Here is a 15,010-nt window from a genome sequence, read left to right as displayed (position 1 = left end):
CTTGTGTTCCCCTTGTCTTATGTGCACTTTTGTTATTTCCTGTTCTGTGCCATGTTTCGTAGTCCTTTGTAGTTTTTCTTGTTTATTAGTCTCCCCAGGTGTTTCACACCCCCTTGTTATCTTGTTTAGCTTGTTTGCCTGTGTATTTAAACCTCTGTGCTTTAGTTGTTGTTGGCTGGTCATTCTAGCGTGTGGCGGTTTCCATGTTCCATTGTTTGTCCTGGATTTCTTGTTTGTTTCATTGAAGTAGTGCTTGCATGTATGTGGATTCTCTATCTGCTTTGTCCTTGCCTCATTGTTACAGAATGATGACCCAACCATGAATCCAGCAGCACAAATTATGTGTTTCCGTCAAGGAGATCGACCCATCGAGGAGTAGGCTTACGTGAGAGACTTTATTGATCTGGCAAATATAACTTCAATGGACTCTCTGTGCCTCATGATTTTTTTCAGAGGGGGACTATCTGAGCCACTCGGGTCAGCCATGCCACTGCACAATCCTAATTGGACTTTAGGATTTTATATGGGCTTGGCCCTGCAACTGAGCAGTTCTGTATATGCTGTGGGGATCACGGAGGAGAAACGTGGTACTCCCACAGTAGCCCTCATTCCACAGCCTCGTCCCGTCCCGTCTGCCGAGCCAGAAACTGATCACGTCACGTCTGCCGATCACGTCACGTCTGCCGATCACGTCACGTCTGCCGATCACGTCACGTCTGCCGATCACGTCACGTCTGCCGATCACGTCACGTCTGCCGAGCCAGAGACTGTTCACGCCTGCCGAGCCAGTGTCTCCGGACAAGATGGCCGCCGCCGAGCCAGTGTCTCCGGACAAGATGGCCGCCGCCGAGCCAGTGTCTCCGGACAAGATGGCCGCCGCCGAGCCAGTGTCTCCGGACAAGATGGCCGCCGCCGAGCCAGTGTCTCCGGACAAGATGGCCGCCGCCACGCTGTCTGTTCCTGTTCCCGAGCTGGTGCCTGTTCCTGAGCAGAATCCCATAGCTGCCCTCAAGAGATTTTTTTTTGGGGTGGGCAGTGTGTCCCTTGATAGGACCATGGAGGCCGCGCTGCCCTGGCCAGCCGAACTGTCTGGTCCGCCCTGGCCACCTGCACAGCCTGCTCCGCGCTGGCCTCCCGTCCTGCCGCAGTCCCCAGGCCCTCTTCTGCTCCACGGGCCTGGACCTCCATCCCACCTCCGCTTCACCACCCTTCTGGACTGTTTTCCTGAGGAGCGTCTGGAATCCGCTCCTTAAGTGGGGGGCTATGTCATGATTCCTGTCTTGTGTGCACTCTTGTTACTTCCTGTTTTGTAGTCCTTTGTAGTTTTTCTTGTTTATTAGTGTACTAAAGTGTTTAGCCAAGAAACTATCATTGCACTGAGGAGTGCATAGACATTGCTTATAAAATGTAGTAATTAATGTCTTAATGGTGTTCGGTCAACCGAACCACAGGCTCTACTCTTCAGCACAATGGGAACCCCAAAGACATACCAGAAAACATTTTTTTTAAATTTAAAAATAATAGAGCTTTAAAAACTAACAGATCTCACCCTATATTAATATTGTGCAAAACACATTAAATAACACATCATTTGAACATTTACTCTCCTTTAACAGTCAGAAGCAAAGCATGCTGGGAACTAGAAATCTGATGTAACTCATTCCGTGAATGCGTGTGTATATATATATATATATATATATATATATATATATATATATATATATATATATATATGTGAACATACATTCACATTTATATGGGAACATGTATGTGCAATATATGTACACAAAGGATACAACTTTGTGAATATTACATGTAATGCTATTTTTGTTTTCATTTATAAATATTTTATATTCATTAATATATATTATATAGACATACATGGTCAATGCATGTATTGCAATATACTGAAAAATATAAGCACTAGTTTCCCATATATGGAAATGTGTAATATATCGCATATTTTGCAGTATATTCCCATATATTATTGTTCCGTAAGGGGTCCTCACATCATCAGTGCTGTTTTTTAGTCAGTAAGGTTTGAAGTATTGGCTCTGGTTTCTTGCACTGAGATTGCATTTCTCTTTTTAACTCCACTCCACTCCATCAACTCATTCTGATAAAAATAAAATAAAAAAAGGTCTGAGACAGATTGCTGGACTGTTCAAATGTCTCTATTGCTATGGAAACAGGATAGCAAGTGGTATTTTAATGCTTGCATTACATAATACTTCATGCTTTGCTGCTTAGCTTGACTTCTCTAACCAAATCTAATGTAATGAAATGTTGATATTTTCCTTTTAATGTTGAACAAAGAGCATATTTAGATTTGCGTCGTCATGCATAAAGCAAGTTATTTTAGACAGATTATTTTGCAGATGATTAATAGATTAACACAGAGGTTTTGATTGCAAACAGTTTTTAACATCAGTCAAAACATTCAAGAAGACTGTGACAGACCTTAGAAGGTCATTGTGAGAAGTTCCAGTGGCTTGTTTCTCAACCTGAACATCAACAGCGCTGCACGGCCGAGTAGCAGGAAAGTGAAATTGATCAGAGTTGAACAAGACTGATGAAAAGGAAACCCTGCATCAAGGAGGAAGGAAGACTGAAATTGCTTCAAGACTTAAATGTGTATGGACTTCAAACAGGGGGCTCTGGGACAAAGAATCACAACTGATAAGGAAACTCTGACGTCTCTGTGAGGACGTACTAAGGCCACAGGGGTCATAAGCAGTCTGAGAGGACTGGAAGAGCAATGGGCAGTGTTGATACTGAGGCTGTTTCAGAGAGCTGTATTGTTTGTAACTGCAGAGATGTTAATCTGGCCACTGAGTAAATTTAATGAAAGCATCCCTCACAACATCCCGCCTGGATAATAATATTTATCCAACATCACATGCAATTGTGCAATAAGGGAGAGCATTCCGTTGAGTGCTGAAGTTTGGTACTCTGATAAAAAGGTTATGTAAAGGGTTTTATAAAAGCATTTCTTCATAATTAAGCCTCTGCATTGAGGCTTAGTTCAAGACTGTTACGATTTCAAGAATATAATTGATATAGATTTAATTTAATGGAGTTAAAACTAATGATAATCAAATATTCAGCCAAAGGTAAAAAACTAAATTGATTGACACTAATCTGAATTTTGGAGGCGATGTCAATGGATGTCAGAGCTGCTTGCTGGGAATTTTAAGCGTGCTTTTATGTGCAGTAGAGAAGGAAAATAAGATCAGTATTTAGACAACTTATTTATTTATTTGTTTATTTATCGAATCTGCTTAAAAGCTTAAAAGATGTTTAAACAAAATAACTGCATGGCCTAAAAATAATTCTAGTATTCAGTATATGCAACAGCATGTTCTGAAATATATTATGCTTATATTCATATGCATTTTAATTCTTCAGGGAAAATAATGAGATTCTTTTGGAAATATGAAATTGTTATTATGTGTAAAACTTGGTATATGGTTGCTGCTAGTTCAGTTTATTTATGTATTAATTTGATTTGGCACCTACAACTTTGGTGCATGTTTTCATATTCTTTTCAGCTGTGCATTAAGACCTACATTAAAACAAGTTTTCTGAACATAACATGCCGTTTAAAAGTGGTATCAGGTTTCTTCAAAATTTTTATTTCTTGAACTTCTTCAGAACTTAAGAATCTAAAAGGCACTTTAAACACTTTAGTGGTTGTATTTTTCCTGCAAGTTTCTAATGAGTTATCTTAGCATGCATCATTATAGTTTAAACTGATTAAAATGAACAGGCTTTTCTTTTTCTTTTTTTTTCTTTTTTTTACAGTAAGGCATTCAAGAAATATTTTGTTGCATTCATTTATTGACACTTTTGTTCAAGCTTCATCAGTGGTATTTCACAAAGGACTGATAAGATTTCACAAGAGAAAGCAACACATTTTAAGGAATGAAAAAATGTTTGCTCTGGCCATGGATTGGGTGTGGGATATTAAACAACAGTATGAGTGGGTATCACTTCAGATCATAAAACAGCCACTTACAACTAGTATGTCAGGTTTTACATACTAAAAGTAATAATATATGATTTTTATGCCATATTTAACAAATGTCATGTCTTAAGATGTCAAAAAGAATGCTAGATTTCTCACAGGGGTCAAGATTTGGCAGTTAGCCTCTGCTGGCAAATGCTGTAACTACTCCATCTGTCTGCAAAAGGAATCTTTCTCCTTCATTCAAAAGTAGACATGTTTTGTGACAAAAAGATTTTATATCATAAGTTTACTAGTGGCTAATTTTGTTGCTCAAGTGATTGGATGAAAAAAATCATAAGGAAAAACTTGTACCAATATCCTTGAATGTTAATGTTAACGGACAGATTTTACATCCCTGAATTTTACAAGATCATTTCACAAATCACTACAAATGGTCATTCACTTTCCTGCACAGACACACACTGTACTAATATTTAAGAATCACTCCAGCAACTACAACATGTGTTATGGCAGAGGCACTGAATAATGGATTCCTCTTGAAAACACTTGAACACGATTACAGGAAACCTTTGCATTTCTGAAGAAAAAAAGAAAAATGCATTCCATCAAAGTGTGCTGAAAATAGATCTGCTTCCCTTGTGTTAAGACTAGGACAATGTAACAAGATGTGAAAAAGGAAAAGCATTACAATAGCAGTTTGTTGAGATTTTGAGCTGTAGTGTGTATACAGACAGGTACATTTTCTTCTCTGTTAAAGGGTATTTGCTTAGTCAACAGGTTCAGCCTCGTAGTCTGTAGTCTTCTGATTAAGAAGCATTCAAGGAATTTTTCCATGTGGTTTTCCATTGCCAGATGTGAGGTCAAATAATGACTTTGTATCAGCTTGGATTTCATGGTTCTTTGAAGTGTGTTTGAACTCATACTGTACTCCAATAGACATTAAGAGTCATGATTTCGGACTATTGGTTCATAATTTTGATGGTAATTTGAGGAGTGTCTGGTGAGATAAACATTTAGGAGAATCTTAAAGGAACAGTTCAGCCAAAAAAGAAATCCATCAGTTGTGTTTCACACATGAAAGAAATCCACGCAGGTTCGGAATGACATGAGAGTGAGTAAATGAAGACAGATTTTTCATTTTTGAGTGAACAATCCCTTAGCATTAAAATTTGTTCAGGAGGAGTTGTATAGGACTAGCAATGGAAAAATGTTGTGTGTGAGACACCTGTTGTGATGAGCAGCAAAGGAAGTGAGTTGTGTTTGCTTTGGCTACATGACCTGTGTTCACATAGTGTCTCTGCAGTCTGGGATCATTTGCACACACTCTCTTGGAGATCTATGAGGAATTTCAGACCATAGCTATGATAGTCCATTGGTCCACTGAATGGACACAAGCTCACGGAAAACATATCCACACTGTTGGTTATGAATTTTAGACACTAAATTACAAGAGCAAAAGATGTGCTGCGACTAAAGTCGGCCTACCCAGAATGGACCATTTGCAAGTTGTATGAGAGGCACTAATGGTAAACACAGAGAAACTATTTCATTTCATAAATTTTCTTTTTAATTGGTCAATATGTATCAATCTAAATAAGTTACAATTCTTCTGAGTGTTTGCAAAGCCTTGTAAATATACTTATCAGATAAATTAGGCTCTGACAAGGCAGATATACTGTTTACAAAAATGATTCTGTATATTTCACACAAGACACAATGTTAAAATCAACACTAAGAAAAATGAAACCTCTACAAAAATATCAATAAATAACATCACATCTTATGTTGATACATTTACTTACATCAGTATACAATTGCCATCATACCAAGCCTGAATAAAACCCTATATTTTTTGACGCGCACACCACAGAGGTGGTTTTAAATGTGACATTTCACATTTACATCTCATCCTCATTACTGAATAATCACAAAAGTTAAAAAATATTATTTATAATATGCTATTAAACTGATAGATTATTGATAACCACCTCCTGATAAAGACAATCTAAAGACATAAAGTAAAAAAATTTACATGTGCAATATAAACTGAACATAGCTTTTCAAAATCTTTCTTTGATAGGTAGACCGGCTTCTGTTGTGTATGAAATCATGTTGTGACATATCTATATATCTATTACATAACTTTCTCACAACCTCCTTTTTATCTTTTTAAACCAAACAAATTGCTTGCCTCTGCAGTTCACCTTAACAGATGCAACAAAGTGCAGGACGATGACGAATTAGGCATGTTTTGAGCAGAATCATCTCTTCTTTGAAACTCTTTCTAGCATTCAAAAAGTGTGATGTTTAACAATAAAAAGTGGGCTGTACAAAATGACTGACACAAAAATGTAATGGTGGAGGAGGTCTATAGTAGACTTTTTTGCTGCTATCAAAGCATGACAAGTTTCAAAAGCAGAAATTATTCCTATTTTAAACATCTTGACATGAATGGACATAGTTTAGATTGGTTAAGTTTTACAACAGTCGGTTTTATCAATTGAATCTTGAAGCCAAAACCGTGAACACCCATCAGACAACATTTGGTTATGAGGCACCCAGCAGCATGTATGATACTGTACATAGCAGTGTAAATCAAGATATGACAGAGAGTTGAAATTATATTCGATTATTATAATTAGTGGGACTAAAACCTATTGTAGAAAATCAGAATTTATAATCCTAAATAAAAACAGTTCAGTGTTTCAGTTTCAGCATGCAGCCAAATTTGATATATAAAAGCTTGTTGAGATACATGTTGTCAGAGAGGAACATCATTTTAAAGTTCACATCAGTTTTTTATTCATCAGTGCCTCCTAACCAAGTCTACAAAGAAGAAAGAATGGATGTTTATCAGTGTGTTCTACTGGACATTCTCTAATCGAAGAAGAGGAAGGTAAAGTGATGCCGAGATCACTGGGGAGAGTGTTAGGTTTTAAGTAAGTTTAAGTTCTGAGTTTCACTCTAACAGTTCTCAATATGTCATAACCGCTTCTCCCCACCAGCCCAGCAGCTGACAGGACTCAAGTTAGCCCACTCTTTTCAACAAAACTGACAGGCTTCTACAAGGAAAAAAGGGGAAACGTTTTTTTTCAGGGAAAAAAGGTCTGTAGCTAAATAAAAAAAGACCCCTTTTCTTTACAGAGAGTCAAGAAGCCTTGCGAGCACTTCTCCAAAAATTCAACTTTCCTGAGTTTACGAATTGAAGAGCAAGAAAAATTTACAAGGAAAAAACACTACAGCATGTCTATAAATATTTCTGGATTCCTGGGATGGTGTTTGATGAGCCAACAGACCCATTTGAGATGCACCTTCCCCAAATTCGAACACCCCAGCAGTCGACTTACGACTGCAGACTACGCTGCAGAGAAGTTAGATCTGATGGAGTCTTCCCGCAACTGACGGTGTTTTCCGATGTCACACTCTTCTCGAGGTGTTCTCCGTTCAATGGTTATCCTGTAATTCTTCCTGAGGAGCGATGAAGAACAATATCATGAATGTAGATGTCAAGTATCAGCAGTACTAATAACGTTCTATTATCTCAATAAACATTTGGGCACTTAGTTCCCTATTGATACGGTTCACTCGTATTGCATTGCTAGACGCTTTGGGAAAACTCATTTTTCTCAGAATACTGAAGCCTTATTGAATCACGCAGGGAAACTGCGAAAACCTATGGCTCTGCATCCCGGGCGGGGCTACCCGTCTATATAAGTGGGAAATCTGACATAGGATCTCAGAATAATTCTCCTTTAGCGACAAAGATCTTCTCAAGCCTTGCTGCAGATCAAGCTGACTGATCGGCGCTCTGCAAGCAAGCTAATTGACAGTGCTCTGCACGCAAGCTGATTCAGCGTTCTCTCCTGTGGCTATCTGGCGATTACTATAAGAGCAAATTTCATTGCAATGTTGTTGCAAATGCCACGTCACAAATGCTTCTAACGAGCAAAGTGAGTGTGGTGCCTGTCTGGGGTACCTAACTTTTTTTTCAGAGAGCGGCTCTGCCCCTCGCGCACTCCCGTTCTCTTCCTCCCAGGAACCTAGGAGAAAGAACGAGTGAGCTCACGTCAGTGCAGATCCTGCATGCCTCACTTTCTGCCTCCACTGCCTCTTCTGGCGTGAGTGACCTGGTCTCATTTGGGGGATCTGAAGAGGATCTCCCCGATGACAGCATGTCACTGGCGGCTTCTAACACGGAGGATTGTTCGGGCTCAGAGGATGACTCCCCCCGCCGTCACCACTCTCCCCCACCGGGCTCCACTCTCCACACCATGGTGGTCCTCCAGTTCTTTCAGGCTAAATTCCTCTGATCTATGGACGAGTCTGGCCCAGACCCTGCTGCATTTCGAGAGCTGTGCAGCACAACAGACTTGGCCCTGTGCGCTACAAAGACGACCGCCCAAGCTATTGGCAGCACCATGGCCAGTTTAGTGGTGTTGGAACGCCACTTATGGCTGAACTTAACAGAGATTAAGGATGCAGACAAGGCTGCTTCTCTCGTCTCTTTGGCCCTGAGGTGGATTGTTTCGCAAAGTACTTCACCGCAGCACAGAAGTCGTCACAGGCAATGCGCCACTTCCTGCCCAAGCGCTCCAGCTCTGCAGAAGCTTCAATTCACCCGAGAAGCGTGCTGACTCAGCACCCTGCGAAGCCTGTGCCTTCGACCACTCAGCTCAAGCCAGAGCCTGAGTCTCGACAGCACTCCCGCTCCGCCAAGCGCTACCCCTTTCCTAAGCGCCAGAGGCCCTGTCAAACAATAACGCTGAATCCTGAGCCACAGAAGCCGCCCTGATCCTCCAGGAAGGAAGAGGAGAGCCTAGAGTTAGAGCCTAGAGCGCCTAGAGCCTAGAGGAGAGCCTCCCTCCAAAAAGCCTAGAGTTTGCCTCCAACATGCCTCCATTCATGTTCACGCACCCACGCAACTGACGAACATATATATATTGCGAACAAAATAAATAAAAAAAACATTCAAAAAGGGAGCCCTTTTCCTCTTCCCAATACCATGGGCGTCAGTCCCCTGTCCCAGCACAGCGGCCTGTCACCCAAACTTCTTTAGTCCCTAGCCACCCGGGCCAAGGCTTGGGAAGCCATCCCCGGAGTGTAAGGATGGGTTCTGAACATAATCAAACGAGGTTACTCACTTCAATTTTCTCACAAATTCTCACAGACGCCACAGGGCACCATGTCTTAGTCCACTCGGACAACATGGCTGTGGTGTCCAACATAAACCACCAAGGTGGACTCAGATCGAGGCAGACTGAACCAAAGGGCAATGTGACCAGGAGAATGGACGCACCATCCCCAGATGGTTCACAGGATCTGGAGTATCTTCGGAAGGGCAGAGGTCGACCTCTTTCAACCCGAGTTGTGGGCCCTTCATGTCTGGCCTCTCGACGGGAGCCTACGGGCCTCCCCACGAGAGTCCTAAACAATATGTCTAAGGCAAGAGCCCCATCCACTAGATCAGTGGTTCCCAATCCTGGTCCTGGGGACCCACAGCTCTGCACAGTTTGTATGTCTCCTTTATCTGACACACCCAATTCAGTTCAGGGCTCTTTCCTAACGAGATGATGATCTGAATCAGGTGTGTTAAATGAGGGAGACATGCAAACTGTGCAGAGCTGTGGGTCCCCAGGACCAGGATTGGGAACCACTGCACTAGATGCTCTACAACCTTAAGTGGTCTGTCTTCTCTGATTGGTGTGCAGTCTGGAGTGAAGACCCGACATCCTCTGATGTCTCGTGGGTACTGTCTTTCCTGCAGGAGCTGCTGGACAAGGGGAGTACCCCTTCCACGCTCAAAGTCTATGTGGTGGCCATAGCAGCGTACCACGCTCCTGTGGCCGGCCAGTCTATAGGCAGGAACAACTTAGTTGTTCGTTTTCTGAGGGGGGCCTAAAGGCTGAACCCGCTTCGTCCCCTTACTATTCCAACATGGGACCTGTCTACGGTCCTTAGGGACCTCAGGGGCCATCCCTTCAAGCCACCCCCTTTCGCTAAAGACCGCCCTCCTGCTATCCTTAGCATCGGTCAAGCGAGTGGGTGACTTGCAAGCGCCATATGTTCTTGCAGTTTCACTGCACAGCCATAGGTTTGTGCAGTTTTACTGCGTGATTCAATAAGGCTTCAGTATTAGAGAAAAAGGAGTTTTCTCAAAGTGTCTTGTGACGCAATACTCGTTCTCCTTATCTCAGGGAACTGAGGTTATGTTAGTAACAGAGTACGTTTTGGGCAGATGGTTCTAAAAGAATAAAACTGAGATTTATTATTACTGAGACCATTGCTGAGTATTTTCTCCTTAAAACTGCAGTGAACCAAATACAGTCTCAAAAACGCAGTTTTTATGATCGCCGGTGTTCCTTACATCACAAACTACCTTGTAACCAATCACGTAAACGTGCGGACGGGCTTTAGCATATCATTAACTATGCACTGAAGCAGGGGAGTCTCAAGAGAAGCCAGGTTATCCTGGTATATTTTTCTGTTGATTTAAAAAATAATGTACATTAAGCAATATAGCGGGTGAATTATGTATATGTATTTTACAGTGTTATGATGAACTATATGCCTTTTTCCACTGATGTTCTAAGTTGTTCAAAGTATTTGTAAGGATGCTGATTTTTAGAAGGCAGACTGAGATGGCAAACGGGAACATGGTTTGTGCAACACATTATTAGCTATTTGATAACGTAGTCAAGCAAAAGGCTAATCATATTAATTACCGTTATGTGTTCGACGTTGTAGAGAGCGATACAGACATAGACATTTTTGGGCTACCCGTTTTTAGGATTTTTTTTTTTTAATGTTTCATTTTTGTGAACAAAGATGAGTTTTAAGGCATACAATTATTGACTACAGGGGGACTTTAATACATTGACCTATTTTTATGGAGATAAAAAAAAAACTTGGTGTTTACCTAAAGAAGTAGAATGCCATGAGGAGAGCTGTTCCTAGAATTCCCCCTACTATTAGCCCAGTCACTGCCGATACACCTAGTCCACCTGCTTAGAAAAGAAAATGAAACCATTTATAAGGAAAGCTGCACATAAATTATAATAATAAATATATGACACATGTGTATATCATGCTGTTACAAAAAAGTGTCAGTCTTTAAGAAGTAGAGGTAATTTACATGATGGTTCAATGTGTTTTGGGGCTGGATGCTCTGGTGCTGTTCGCAAGGAGAACAATTCCCTCTTAAAGCCTGGCATGGTTTTGAAAGTTCCATTGGTGCAAAAGTTCATGATAGTCTAAAGGCATAAAAAGACATCTCTTTCCTTACTTCAGACATAATTCTGGCACAAACATAGTAAACCAAATCCTGCAAATTAGTTTGAAATGATTGAATTTCACTTACTGTCCTGACTTTTTTGATCAAATAAAGCAGAAATGATTACATGCGCATACCTCGTGCGTTCCTGCCTCTGGGTCTGTCATCCTAACGACAGAGAAATCCCCATTTCGGTCACCAATGGAATCTAGAGACACCTGGCCAGCAATGCCTGTATAACGGAATGTGAGGAATGAGAAAATTAATTAGTTTGAAAAGTCAAACATTCCAAGGAAAACACCAGCAAGAATGGCAAATTCCGGGTGGGCAATACAACAGGAAATCTCATCCGCCTCCTGCCATTTTTGTTGGCTTTAACAGCAGAAATGGTAATTTCATCTGTACATCTGTGTTCCTGAATTCTTGAGATGTTTAAAATATTATTTAATTTAACAGGAAAACATGACCCTGTTCCTGATGATTCTGGCAGAGCAAAACATTGTTATTTCACGTTTAGTTGTCTTGCTGTGGTCATTGAGACAGGTCTGGGCTGCAGACATGTCTGAGCACCTATTTTGTAAGGGAAGTTTAATGAATTACAGTGGCAAGAATACTGGCGAACCCTCTGTTCGCAACTACAATAATGGGAATCAAATGTGTTGAATAATAATAATGGGAATAAAATGGGACTTGGTCAGTGTTCAGATTCCACTGTTCTTTTTGCACAAAATATGCATTACTATTTTCTTAATAATAAGCTTAGAGTGTAAAATATCATTTAATAGGATGTTGATTTGTTAAAGGACAAAAGTGTTTCCAAACCACCAACCAATTTATACAGTATGTTTTCTTGAAAATTGCTATATACACTACCATTAAAAAATGTGGGTTCGGTAAGATTTTTTATAAATTTTTTTGAAAGAAGTCTCTTATGCTCACCAAGACTGCATGAATTTGAAATACTGTGAAAAACAGTAATATTGTGAAATATTGTAACAATTTAAAATAACCGTTTTCTATTTTAATACATTGTAAAATGTCATTTATTCCTGTGATGGATGAAGCTGAATTTTCACCATTAAGGCCCATTCACACCAAGGATGATAACTATAACGATAACAATAACAATAAAGATATAGTTCTAAAAATCATTATAAATGTAAAAGAATAGCAGAGTCCATGCCACAACTATAATGATAATGGCAAAGATTAACAATATCGTTAGAATCACTTTCAGAACAGTTTTTTCACCTAATGAAGAATAAAAACATTGACAACCAATCACGCATTTAAAGTGGAAGACGACAAAACTGCATTGCTTAGAATAAACAGAACAATATCATGCGTTGGTGTGGACGCCAATATAGTTATTGTTATATTTATAGTTATCGTTCTTGGTGTGAACGGTCCTTTACTCCAGTCTTCAGTGTCACATGATCCTTAAGAAATTATTTTTAATATGCTGATTTCTTTGTGGAAACCGTAAAAAATTGTTTTAAGGATTCTTTGATGAACAGAAAGTTTAAAAGAAAAGCATTTACTACTGTTAATACTGACCAATTTAATGCATCCTTTCTGAATAAAAGTATGAATTTCTTTAAACTGATTCCAAACTTTTAAATGAAAGTGTAAACAGTGTATTGGTCCGTTGATAGTAAATAGGTTAAAGTGGTCAAAAGATGTAATTTGCGGCTATTGTGACTATTGATAGAGTACTTTTGCAATTAACATAATTTGTATCATTTAAATAAACAGGTAATTGATCATACTACAAACTGAGTGTGCATACTGTTATCATGTTATATTGTTTCAAATCCCTTCCTTGCAAGTAATGTTATATTTTGTGGGTACTCCCAAAGTCTCATGTATAAAATCAATGCAATTCATAGAACGTGCTCTGTTACGCAGTGAACACATTCAGCGCCTTATGTTAATTTAATAATGCATCCCAACCCCAAATGCACACATGCAAAATCAGCCTGATTAACCAAAGGGTTACGCAAGTGTAATGTTTATTTTATCATGTAACCATCCTATTCTGACACCGTCTGGCTAGTGCAAGGTTTTTCACTTGATTACTGCTGAGTTTGCTGCGACTGTTTACCTTCTCTGTCGCTGAACTTTAATACAAAATTGAACCAGTCAATTCTCCCACTTCTGAGTGTATATTTGCATTTTAGAACTACAGCTGCCGATACATTTTTGTAATAAAATGCAAATTATGTATGCCACAGTCCAGTATCCATAGTACTTTTGCAGGAAAAAGCACAGCATTTTCCCCCCCTAATTACCTTCAAATGTTCTGTTCCACATGCTGTGTGTGATTTCCAGTCCATCCTTTTTCGTCAGACCGTTACTCATCACCTCACGCAAGGCAATTGCATACAGAAGCAAAGCATCATGGAACCCCTCCATAAACATATTGACCTGCAATGCAATAAAAGAGCAAGGTCTGAGGAACACTAGGTGAAGACAGCAATTTCTTAATCAAAAGGATGTTTGCTTCTGAGAGAGACACCTCTATTCATCAACGAAAAAGGCCAATATCCAGGCTTTAACCCTTCATAAGCATATTAGAGTAAGAAATAGAGAAGTGATAAAAATGTTTCTATCCATCCTCAAACCCCTAAATCCTCTGCAGGGTTGCGGGGTTGCAGGGATGCAGGGTTGCGGGGATGCAGGGTGCCTATCCCAGCGTTTCAGGCCACAGGCGGGGGACACCCTGGACGGATGGCCAGTCCATCACAGGGCTCACACATTTACACTCTCTTTGATATGAATTGTATTTTGTATTCTAATATCTTATTATTAATAAGATGTATTTTTGATGTCTCTGTCTTTATTAAAATAGGGTAGACAGAGAGGGGGACGTGATCAGGAAAGGACAACTCGAACTTAGGTGTTGGAGTGCTGCCCACGAGGCTATCGGCTACTACAATATTTTTATTCAAATTTTTTAAAATGGTTTTATAAATTAGTAAATTAAGATAATACATTTGATGATTAAATGTATACAAAAATTTAATACATTGCTTCTGTGGATTATTACAGTACACGTCCATTTATTTTTCACATTTCGTCAGTCTTATATTTAATATTCAGCCCTCTATAACTCTCCTTGCTTTCTGAAGAATTGTTGGCCAAATTTTATTTACACAGAATTATAAGACATTAGTAGACAAATATGATACAGCAAAAGTTATCATGAGAGAATCCAAGAGCAGCTCATTTATCAACTTCATATTTTAGTTCAACTGCAAATGAATGAACAACTGCATGCAGAGTCTTCTAACATCAAGAGTGAAAAAGATGGAAAGGATCCATAAACAGCACTGTCTTGTTCAATGAAATGTTAACCAATTAAAAAATAATAAGGGCTACCCAGCCGCCATGAATACTGAAAAGCACGTACTAGTAGATGCTCATGTTTTGATACGGATTAATGGTCCGTTCCTGCCACAGAGCCGCATGCTGCATGTGCGCAGCCCAAGGCAAACAATAGTAAAACCTGGGGCTTAGTCAGTCTGCAGCCCGGGGGAGATTCGATATCCGGCTGCCAAGATTACTGTATATTTACATTCACCCTCAACTGCCTAATAAGAGTGAAACAGCAGGAAAAGCTGATATAGTCATATGACTGTTTATATACATATTCATTTTTGGAAGCGTGAACAGAGGTGAAATCTCCAAGCATTCAGAGCATAACAAACCCTGCCGTGTTTTCATACAGAGCACAGCTTGTGATTCAGCAACAAAATGTATCGGACAAA

The 15,010-nt window shown here is 39.8% G+C and overlaps 1 protein-coding gene across 2 annotated transcripts in view; it reads right to left on the bottom strand.

Moving 5' to 3' along the window:
- Window positions 1-5,514: 5,514 nt before the first annotated feature.
- Window positions 5,515-15,010, bottom strand: part of npr3 (natriuretic peptide receptor 3) — a 23,118-nt gene continuing 13,622 nt past the window's right edge. Inside the window, exons 4-8 of one of the 2 annotated variants that reach the window (XM_082168859.1) lie at window positions 13,532-13,667; window positions 11,378-11,472; window positions 11,103-11,220; window positions 10,887-10,974; window positions 5,515-7,438 (exon numbers count right to left, since the gene is read on the bottom strand). In XM_082168859.1, the coding sequence (XP_082024985.1) occupies window positions 7,327-7,438; window positions 10,887-10,974; window positions 11,103-11,220; window positions 11,378-11,472; window positions 13,532-13,667 (549 nt within the window). In that variant the 3' untranslated portion in view covers window positions 5,515-7,326. The remainder of the gene's footprint in view (window positions 7,439-10,886; window positions 10,975-11,102; window positions 11,221-11,377; window positions 11,473-13,531; window positions 13,668-15,010) is intronic. The other variant, XM_082168860.1, reaches the window with a different exon arrangement.

Source organism: Leuciscus leuciscus (assembly GCF_965113295.1).
Source record: "Leuciscus leuciscus genome assembly, chromosome: 5".
NCBI classification, from domain to species: Eukaryota; Metazoa; Chordata; class Actinopteri; order Cypriniformes; family Leuciscidae; genus Leuciscus; species Leuciscus leuciscus.
Note: the sequence above shows the minus strand (reverse complement) of the source record. Positions and strands in the feature narration are given on the sequence as shown.